General features: G+C 30.9%; 2 protein-coding genes across 3 annotated transcripts in view; one reads left to right on the forward strand and one right to left on the reverse strand.

Annotated features, from left to right (window-relative positions):
* Positions 1-11992, forward strand: part of LOC143231324 (uncharacterized) — a 196480-nt gene that overhangs the window by 111862 nt on the left and 72626 nt on the right. The window lies entirely within an intron of this gene.
* On the reverse strand, positions 356-5158 carry LOC143222558 (uncharacterized). The gene is made up of 5 exons (XM_076449239.1): positions 4819-5158; positions 2741-2803; positions 2395-2556; positions 802-910; positions 356-677 (listed from the first exon to the last, which is right to left on the reverse strand). Exons 1-5 carry the CDS (start codon positions 5117-5119, stop codon positions 356-358), a joined length of 957 nt encoding a protein of 318 aa, XP_076305354.1. The 5' UTR covers positions 5120-5158.

Raw genomic sequence — 11992 nt, forward strand, 5'->3', positions numbered from 1 at the left:
TGTGAATGAAAAATTACGAAAGGGCATTCTGATCTTTATGTTTTCCAGATGTTATTAATGCTATGGACATCAGTAAAGGTAATGCAAACTTCTTACACAATCATATATTGTTATGATTGGCTCTGGCTTCAGTTTAATGGATGGTAATTGTCTTCCAACATGTACTAAGATTGAAGAAGAGGTGATTCATCAGTTTAACTAGCATATAGACTTATTAGACCTCAATGGTATCAAACATGTATAAGTCTATTTTGGAGAAAAAAAATTGCACGCATTCAAACGACTCTGAACATTAAAGATTCTCTGAACGCATCTTTTTTTAACTGTAAAAATGTGAATTTACTTGCATCAAATATTAATTATAACGTAAGATGAATAAGAACTTAATTGAATTTCGAACCAATGTATTCCTTTCTTCTAGGTCATTTTCATATATCGTCTCCAGGGTTGTTCGTTTGGTCACTTTTTGCTTTCTTAGTATATTAGTTTTTGTCTTCTTAACGTTATTTGCAGAGACCTTCTTCTCACATTCAGGGATCAGTGGCATAGCCTCCAAAATATCCAATTCATCAGTGGTTATCTTTTCATCACCTGGCTGTTTGTGTTCGACACGGTTTTTCAAAACATTCCGTTCTTCCCGAGGTATAGATTTCCAGGTGTAGAAAAAACAAAGTACGCTGCATGATCATTACAGAAAATAAATAAATAAGAATCACGTGTTTCAAGTCCATTAAAATACATATTGTAATTAAATAAGCTATGGATAATGCATCACAGTTAAAACTTGCAGTCGTAACTTACCACAAAGCAGTAAGACACATCAAAATGAGTGCTGTCCACCAAGCACATCTTGGAACTGTAGATTTTGAAGTCAAGTGGAGCGTAGCCTTCTGAACCACTTCAATTCGATCTTAAGACAGAAAGTCGTATTTAAAATCACTTTACGTACTCTACCGATTATGTAAAACCGAAAAATTAAACTTTAAATGTAAGTTAACAATAATAGTAATGTGTATAATTCTTTAAGTTCAACAATAATCTTCATTAACATATTAAAATTTCAATTGAATAAATATGATATTTCTTACATTTATAATATATTTTCATATTAAACATTCATAACAACCTTTACAATTTGCCAACTGTATATATATTTTTTCTTTACATTTTAAACAGATAATTAGCAAAAAAAAATAACGCCTGTTATATTATTTGAGTTCCTTACTAGTAGACAAATAGTACAGTTATGTAATAACAACAACTATATAGTTATATAACATAATATATTTTCATATTAAACATTCATAACAACCTTTACAATTTGCCAACTGTATATATATTTTTTCTTTACACTTTAAACAGATAATTAGCAAAGAAAAATGACGCTTGTTATATTATTTGAGCTCCTTACTAGTAGACAAGTAATAGAGTTATGCAATAACTCCAACTATATAGTTATATAACATAAAATAAGCTTGGTTTTCCAACATATTTACATTAATAGACAATACAACAAGAAACCTACTGACTTTCCATTCCAAACACACGTGATCAGACGATATAAGAAAAATCTCGACATTTTCTTTACGATAATTGACATATTATACAACTCAGTATAACACAGTGAGTTAAATCAACTTAGATTCATTAAAACTGTAAAGATGTATAACACAAATTAAACACACTGTCTTTCCATTGACTACTTAATAAAGTCAGTTTGTTTAATCGGTATTCACTTACTGTGATTAGTTTTATAATTAACTACTTCACTTATTATGGTGCATAATTATATTTTGCTATCGAATCGTATCCACTGAATGGTAGTTTCTGCGTTTTTATAACACTATTAAAAACAGTAATTTTTACAAATTTCTCTTTACTCTAAATTTCCCAGATAAAGAACGATACCATTTTGACCACAAACATTGAACGTCGTACGTCACTACTGATGAAGTTTTTCGTTTACTTGGTAACAATTCTTTCTAAGATATAAGTTATGTTTTGGGACATACACTGTTTTAGTTAAATATCTTTACGTCTTTTTTGTAATAATGTGACGCACACAGATGTGATATTGAGACACCGTTATATTTGTTTGTTTTTCAATTTCGCGGATACCTGAACGAGGACTTTCAGCGTTAGCCGTTCCTAATTTTGAAATGATATACTGGAGGTAAGACAGCTATTTAATACTATTTGTCGTAAACGTTTGAGCCCATCTTTAAAAACAAGTGGTAGGATTTCCAAGTAAAAGCAAAGCTTTTTAATGCATTAAAAACCATGAAAGTTATGAAGAAGTATCGTATTATAACAATCTGTTTGAACAAAAATAAACATTTTTAAAATGTTAAGGAAACAATAAAAGAAAACTTTAAAACCCTTTTGTTCCATTACTTCTACAAAGATCTTTATTATCAGCTCCTTCTTCATCAGTAATTTCGTCATCAGGACAAGGTATACAGGCGTCAGCAGCAAAAGATGTCATGTAAGTCCCTCCTGGACACGGCAGGCAGTGAGTTTGGAATCCATTGTCATAGTGACCAGGAGGACATGGATCTACAAGCGTTAAAAGTACATAGCTAAACATTTATTTACCCAGTGTTAATTTTTATTGTTCTAACAACGTCTTTTGTGTCAAAAAACATATTTGTTTAGCTAAAATTCCATATTTTTAAAAGTCTTTCATCTATTTGTGTTTAATGTGAACAGTTTAAAGTAATTGAGTATCATATATACTTACAACACCTGTCAGCATCTCTTCGGTATCCTCGAGTACAGTTGAGATTCTCGGCTGGAACATACACTGGGGAAAACAACAGAGAGTTAATATTTTTATTAGCACGTTTTGTGTCACCGTTTGAATTTTAAGGTTTTTCACAATGAGCACGACGCACTAGTTATAATATTAAAAATAAATAATGTTGTAAAATAACAACATAAATGTTACTTTTCGTGAGAAAAATAAAACGTGTCAAAACAGTTTCTTAACAGTAGACTTTTGTTTCTTTATGTACTTCATAATGGAGTTAACTAATGAAACTAATCACAGAAACTTGGAAATTTATGAAATTACACACGATCTTTTTTTTATTGGTACATTTGATTTTTGTTGGTGTTTCCCTTGCAAAATTCTTATTTGTCACAGTTAAACGTTAAACTGTTGTCATTGTTTATGTTAATATCAGTCATGTAAATACAGGTTCTTTTGGGAATATTACGTTGGTAAAATGTATCAGTATATGATTGTGTCTTGCAAAAACAAAATATCAAATAATATCCTTATAATTCAGAAATTGGATGAAATGCATTCCGAGAAAAATTTTTCATTTGAAGTTAATATAAAAGTAAATACTTAATTTTTTTGTGAATTTATCAAGATAAATAATATTGCGATCTAACACCTTTCACTGAAAATTTAAAGTGTTGTTTATTCAAAATACGTTCTCAAAAACTTCGTAGATATAATTTGTATCTTTACAGTTCAGAAGACTTTGCTTCAACTTTCACAAGTTGAGTTCATTAAATCAAAATAACTTTGGAGCCTCATCACTTCTCTCTACAGGTTTACCATAATGCATCTAGTCTCTGATCATATAGAAATCTATAATTACTACATCAGTGACGAGACTGGTAAGTGTGTGTGTGTACAATAACATGCATATCTATCTAATTACTCAGCGGTTAGAAGACTGAGATATTTTTTACGTACTGTCGCCTGGGACACTTTAGCGTTTTTATCCTGACATTTGTGTTCGTACGACTTATTGCACGTCTTTCTATGAATTGTTCATAAATTGTTCTGGCTAACTAAAATTATTTCTTCGATGCTCTTACGTACAATAAATATATTTGTTTCTAAAAATTTAAATTCTCATTTGAATATATTTTCATGATATGGGCATATAAAAATTTACATTGGAAAGGTCTGTTACATACCTTTCCCAAAAGCTACCAATTTTCGGTTACATTACACCATTTAAGAAATGTTAAGCTATGTCATAAAGTTGTTCTGATAAATTCTGTTCTACCGTGACTTACAAATAAATATCACAAACATATAGTATGATTGATAAAATATTGGTTATCGAATTTTTAATGACAATTAAACTAATTTCAAATGTTTTACAAACGATAATTAATGACAGAATTAATTTTCTTTTTTCTTCGTATGAACATTGCACTTGGTTGTTTACAAATAAGTAACACATAATATGAAATTTTTATTGTGAAATAATTAAGTTAAAAGTGATACTGTTGTCATCATAATCTTATGTATACATGGGTAATATAAGTAATTTTGTAGTCAATACACGTGTAGAAACGGGCACATTTACATAATGTCTGAATAAAACAACATATGAATCAAGATTTACATGTATTTATATTAAAGTTATACAAAGATGTTTAGAAGTACTTTTTTCGAGATTTGCGACTGAAATATATAAATCCCTTTCAAGTATCAGCTTCCAAATATATTCCCCCCATCATGTTTTCGTTGTACACGCTCCCAAGTCACAAAAGTAAAGTTTGAAGAGAATAGGCCTTTACCATTTACTTTAGGCATAAGCAATTAGGAAATAACATTTTGTCCCCAAGAACAAGAAAAAGTAAAAATTTTGTTACATAGTGTAATCTTACGTATACACAGGCAATTATTTTTATAATCAATACACATGGTGAGTGAAATGTCAAACGAAAAGGTTATGGTGAAAGAAATTTAAAAGCAAGATGGACGATATCAATTTAGATGTTATTTCTGTTAAATTACTATCGTTTAATAAATAAAAATATGGTCTACAAAAAAAACTTTGAATTTACCTCTGACATCATGTTTGTAATCACCTTCACGATTTTTGCATGTGTAAATTCCCGTGTCTTCAAATTCCACGTCGGTTAGCACTAATTTGCCACCGTATTTTATTTGCGTTCTCTCATTATTAATAACTAGTTCATTGCGATTTGAGTACCAAATAACTGGTTCTTCTCTCCCTCTTTTATAAGCTTGGTTTGAACATATTAATGTAAGAGTAGAACCAAGTTCAGTTTCGTAGACGAATTTAAAACCTGAAACAAGCAGGAAACTACCGAAAATATAAAATAATTGAGTGTAATTAGCCATTGAAATCTCTCTGCACTGTACGCTTTGTAAGTCACTTTCTGTATTGTTTCTAAGTGAAATATCAGTGTTACTATGCGCACAAAGAATTCTTGTTTGAATGACGTCATGAACTGAAGTGGCATTGTTAGGTGGAAAAAAACGTTTTACTAACAATAATGATTGGTGATTGCAAAGTGTATTGTTTTCTGTTATTGGTTGAACTGAGAAATTATAATCATGTTTATGTTATGCAGTAATAACTCAAGTAATTTAGATTTAATAAACAATAACAACACCTGCCTAAGATTTCAATTTGAAATTTAGTTAAAGCAAATAAAATTTATTCGAAGTTTTGCTTTGCAATTTCTTTTGAGAATACAAGTCTTGTCGGTATTTATGATATCAACCACAATAAGACTGCTAACAGATCTCTCATGACACATATAAATTATAATTGAGTAGTTATAAATGTATAAACATTGTAATCAGATTTAAATTTTAAAAAATCAGTTAATGAATATTCGAATATATAACTTATGTGACAAATACTGCATTCCATGGTGTTATATAGGGATTAATAACTACAATTAACTGTATCAAATATTCTGATCTTCAAAACTAATAAGATTTCAATAGTTTGTTTTTGTTTTTGAATTTCGCACAAAGCTACTCGAAGGCTATTTGTGCTAGTTGTCTCTAATTTAGCAGTGTAAGACTAGAGGGAAGGCAGCTTGTTGTCACCACCCACCGGCAACTCTTGGGCTACTTTTTTACCAACGAATAGTGGGATTGCCCGTCACATTATGACGCTCACACGGCTGAAAGGGCGAGCATTTTTGGTGTGGCGGAAATTCGAACCCGCGATCGTCAGATTACAAGTTGAGTGCCCTAACCACTTGGCCAACGCACAAATCTAAGCAAGACCTATTTGCTCTAGCTGTTCCTAGTTTTCTGGTGACAAACTGAAGGGAAAACGGTTATTCGTCAACACCATCCTCATGAAAAAATCTAAATGTTTGAGGAGAAGTTACTCAATACAGATTACTGGAAAAGTTTCACATTAGTTAACAGATACAGCGATACGGTGTTTATTTATTTATTTTGATTTCATCTCATTTGATTTTGCCTTTCCTACCATTTGTACTATAAAGGAATTGTTGATCGAATAAAATCAAAGGACATAACCACATGATTAAACCAGGCCGTTTTATTGGTATAACTCTAATTATGTTTCTATTATTTTATATATCAAAACACTACCTTACGCATCTGATATGTCTGTTATATCTAGAATAATACAAGAGTCCGTCTGTGTAAGTGACAACTATATATCGTATATCATTCATCATTCATTCACCACTCGATTCCATCAAGGAACAAGATTCTCAAAAGGTATTTAAGTGAGTAGGTTTTTAGCCCACTGCACCGAGCCGTCCATAATTTAGTAGTGTAAGACTAGAGAGAAGGCAGCTAGCCATCACCACACACCGCCAACTCTTGGGCTACTCTTTTACCAACGAATAGTGGGATTAACCGTCACATTATAACGCCCCCACGGCTGGGAGGGCGAGCATGTTTAGCGCAATGCGGACGCGAACCCGCATAGTAGGGGTTTTATAGTGCAAAGTACAGGGGTTACTTGCAATTTTTACACGTTAAACAAACCATACTCTTCAAAATGGGGTAAAAGCTCACATTGGACAAACTGTTTCCATTCATTCTAACGATTTTCTTCGTCGTTCTAATTATGACAAACGTTACTCAACTGATGTTTCCAAATGCTTGATGGGTGTTATAATATACCATTTCTCTAGTGTCAATCAAACAAAAATAGCTTAGTAAAATAACAGCAATTTATACCACACCTCTAAGAGTTCAGAAGCAGTGTATCGTTTATTTATGTCCACTTCTAGACACCTGTACAGGAAGTCTCGAAACACTGGAGACAAGTTATCTTTATTCTCAATGTTTGGTTTTCCACTTTTTGATATCAAATCAAATACCTGAAAAAGAGTGCGACTTGATGACTAAATCAATAACCTAACTTAACAGTGTGTACAAATATTTGGATAATCTTTCCTAATAATGTCTAAATATTACTAGAGGTATACCTTTATACTAGTTAAATAACACGGGTGAGTTATCTATTGTGTTAGTGTTTATTTATAGGAGGGTTAACAAAATGGTAGTGATACTATTACAGAAAATACTATAGTTTAAGAAGTTGAAATATAATAATATAACATGTACATTCAATAATTAATTGTTTGTTACTGTATACAGTTTTCTCAAATCTTCATTGTTGCTTGATCGTTCAACTGTTCATCATTATCTTGAATACATCTTCATGTTTGAATAATGTGAAGTCTTGTTTTTCGTCTTTATTATAGCTATTCCCTGTAGTTGGTGAAAGACATTCTCGACAAAGCGTACGATTGTGTTTTAAAGTATAAATATGTAGCTTTTAAGAACTTGGATATTGGCTGTAATTACTAGTTACCAATATTTACCATGTCACTATTTTCCTAATGATAAGAAGGTTGACCATTAACCATTTCAATGGCTGTTATACCAAGGGACCAAATTTCAACCTCAGGTCCATACTCTATCCTTCTTACTAATTCTGGAGCTATCCAGTGACGAGTTTCAACCAATGATGTTCGCTTATTTTGTTTTGGGGAGAGCTGAGCACTTTTTCCGAAACAGCTATATGATGGAAAGAAACAAAAATAAAGTGACCATGTGAGAGAAAAAGAAAACATAAATAACTTGTAAATAACTGCTAGTCAGCATATTAATAATATATATATGTTGTCAAGTAATCTATGTTAACATCAAATTATTACAGACAAGCTAAAATACTTAGAAATGCTTGTGTTCACTAAGTCATTATATGTTTAAGACTTATCTAATTTTATGGTCCAATCTTTCCCAAGTAAAATGTTGTAACTTTTAATATCTCTATGAACTATGTTGTTGAGATGAAAATATTGTATTGCCTGGAGTATCTAAATGAAATATTAATTTATTTAAAAGTTAAATCAGTGTGCTTGTTGTGTTCAATATTTTATATATGCATATGTATTTCTTGTGATAGTTGGAGATAACAACATAAAAATTAATTAAAACAAAAAATATCAAAGTTTCTGTACATTAATAAAATACCAGAATTACTTTCATCATGTTATTTGGTTGATATATTAGTTGTTTTAACATCTGTTGCCAAGAGGTAAAGGATCTTACAAACCGCAACATCCAGTATAAAGCTGGCTATGAATAAAGTATTTATTTGGCTTTGTAGGTTGACACCCACAACCTTGAGTAACTACCTCTGGGTAATTTTAAACTTAAATTATTTTTGAACTAAGGTATTTGCTGTTATGCCACCAATGTTTTCAATGAAAAATGAAGTTCTATAAAAAAATATTTCGTTTTATATTTACAGTACGATATTAAGCAATACTTTTATTGCTAAGTAACATGACAAAAGCCACTTCAGGAAAGTACGATTACCAAGACATATTGGTTTTTTCTATGTATTATATGTTATATGAACGAATGTACCGAGCAACTGTCTTGTTTTTAGGTGGATATATTTTGTGTGATCGAGGTGGATACGGGCTTCCTTGTATGAAATTCACAGATCACATATGACTCTGATTACTGGTGGGATGGTATGAGCCCCATCTCATAATAAAATGGCATGCCCCCCAAAAGGGACCCAGACCACCTATGCTACATGACTATGTGATTGTAGATATTCTGAGCCTATTGCAGCATAAAACTACAACCTATATAGTTTTCTTGCTCAGGAACATGACATAAAACTCATTATTAGAAAACATCTACACGAAAATTTATTGACTATTTTATATTCGTGAAGTTGCTATACAAGGTACCACTTCTTTTCTTTTGCTACCTTTCCACATAAAAAAGAATACATACACAGGTGTATAAGTACTAATACTCAGATGCATACCGTCGAGATCCACTTAGCAAGGGTGCAAAATGTCACATTTCAAGGTTCTTTCCTTTTAGAGCTATGGTGGCCACACACATACACAGATACACACCATTTTGTTATTATAGATAAACAATGCTCAGCATAATATTACTTGCACAACATACACAGTAGATTTTTCATGTTTCCATGTAATCTTGAAAGACTAGACTGTTGCCTGCAGTAGTTTTTAAATATATGCTCTTGATAACTTTAATTAGTTTGTGATTTTTCGAGAAAATCAATTTTATAATTGTAAATTTTTAACCCATTTTCATGCCAAACCACTTTGTAAGTTTATACAATATGTATTTCATTTGAACTATCAGTTTCTCTTAGAAAGAAAACGTGAATTTGTAAAGACCACTTTTATACATTTTTGTTAATTCTTCAATTTCTAACTTTTATTTTTCTACGTCAAAAGATGTTTTCGTTTTTGAAGTACACTCATTTTATATATTGGTAATTAATGCTGTAATCTGTTTCCCAACATTTATAAAAGATTACATTGGATTGTATTTTGTGTGAGAGACTGAAAATTTACTAATTTAATATTTATTGTATTACACACTAAACAATGTTTACAGTTTTGTAGATAATGTTACATTTGAGTGTATTGTATAAGCTGCTAATAATTTAACAAACTCAACCTTTCTTGAATAAAATAATTTCTATAACCACGTATAAAACATTGTGTGTAAAACATACCAGGAAGATGAATCAAGCATATTAAAAAACTACAGATGCTCATAAGAGATAACATACTGGTAGAAGCTGAGAATGGAAATATAAAGTTATTGTGTCAAAAGCAAATGTGGCTGCCTCCTCCCACACTAAAATTATTGCGTATTATTTATAATTATAATTTAAACAATTATAATTGTTTATATTACTGCATTATTAAAAGTTCGGTAATGATAAGTTCTTTTCTGGGTTGCTTGGTTACATTAATTTTTCGGCATGTCTGGCAGGGATCAAAACAAACCCTGAGCACCTCATTTTACCTGTGAACATTGTAAAAAAAACTTTAGAAGGTAAGATGGACAAATTTTGCTTGTTTGAATAGCAAGATTTTATAATATAAAATTTTAGATCTTTTAAAATTTAAATATATTTTAATTTATTTTTTTAATTCCAATATTATAGAAAAGTATCACATATAAAATATTTTGCATGAACCTCTTACACATTAGTTGTGGATGAGATAAATTTATTCTTCATAATCATTTTATTTTGCTCTTTTTCAGGATGGTACAGAGTACATGGAGTTCACTATTTCAAGAATTTGGCGTGAACCCACTGACCACTCAACCAACTGCTACTTCTGCGTGGTTGTCCTTTCCAAATGTCGGGTTGATAAGAATGCATTTGCTATCATGTATTCGAACCTTCCATCATCCATCGCCTCAGCGTACCCAATTTGCCAGAAAGAAAGCAGCCATCTTCAAAAGAGAGCAGCAAATCAGAAGAGGAGGTCGACGTTGAAGATCCAGATTACAATTTCAGAGGTGCAGCTGGTGAGAGAAACCCACACTACCCCAACCAAAGAGACCTCGATGACTTGATCAGAGGCCTTGGTCTAACAAAGTCTAATGCCGAGACTTTATTTGGGGGCTGATACGTTTAAATGATTTACATTACAGTCGCAAGTCTCGAAAAACTACTCATTTCTATACATTTTTGTGTAACTTTAACAAAAATACATGTAGATTTTGATTCATGTGTTGTTTCATTCAGACCTTTTGTAAATGAAAATGTGCAAATTTTCCTGTTTTAACAAAGAAATTATGTTAATTTTGAAATTTCATTATCCACGTAACAAAAGCAAGGTTTGAAGCAAATAATGGCCATTTTCTGTACTTTTACAACATAAGCAATTAAGAAGTAACACATACTATCCAGGAACAAAATTTGTGTTACATAGTGGTATCATTAAAATTTGTAATGTGCTAGTACGTGAACATATTACCACATGCAACTGGTAAAATTATTGTACCTTTTAAAAGGTAACGGATTATCATGTTTATTGTCTTATATTTTTGTGAGGTGATAAAACTGTATATTTTTCTTGTAAATTTATTATACAGCAATTAAAAAATTGTGGACAATTACAATTTTTTAATCATACAAATTCTACAATAAAATACTGATAAAAATAAATGGTACATTATATTCACACAAGTAAGACCATTCCTTTAAATTGCATTAATAACCTTTAGGAAGTGTGTTTAGCCGTGACATTCACAATGTCCTTATAAAATGATGCTAGTTTTGAATCATTAATACAACAGTTCCGCCAAGATTATATGCATAAATTAATCCATTTTAGTAAATGTATGCTTTTAAGCCTTACAATATTAATAACACTATGAATTATTTTGATCTATAAACCTTGTAACCATTACTGTGATCACATTTTGAAAGTTCCCTGGAAATAATGTATTTCTGCACTGTCATTTTATTCTTCATAAACTGTCAATTCTCACCTTAAATTAAAATGTACAATTATTTAGTTTCACATTTCTAACTCTTTCTGGTTATGCAACTACTTTTATTGGCACTGAAATAATTATTCTTGAATATAAACTTTTGTTGATGTAACCTCCACCTTTTTTATTCCTTCGTAGGTTAGAAAAGGTCAAGATGTTTCTAGTATTCAACATTTCAATATTTTGTGATTTTAAATAATATTTTCAATACATCAGGGATATCATTTTACAAACTGGTTAATCTGAATATATATTTTCCTCTGCATCAAATGTTATATGATATTGTTATGGAAGCTATAGTTTTCTGTACTGAAAATGTATTTCCGACAAGTACTTATCTCCTTTCACTCATTCAGTTCTGCCCTCTATATGCAATACTTATTTTCACGCATGTCACAAGCTTTC

This window comes from Tachypleus tridentatus, chromosome 1 (assembly GCF_004210375.1).
Source record: "Tachypleus tridentatus isolate NWPU-2018 chromosome 1, ASM421037v1, whole genome shotgun sequence".
NCBI classification, from domain to species: Eukaryota; Metazoa; Arthropoda; class Merostomata; order Xiphosura; family Limulidae; genus Tachypleus; species Tachypleus tridentatus.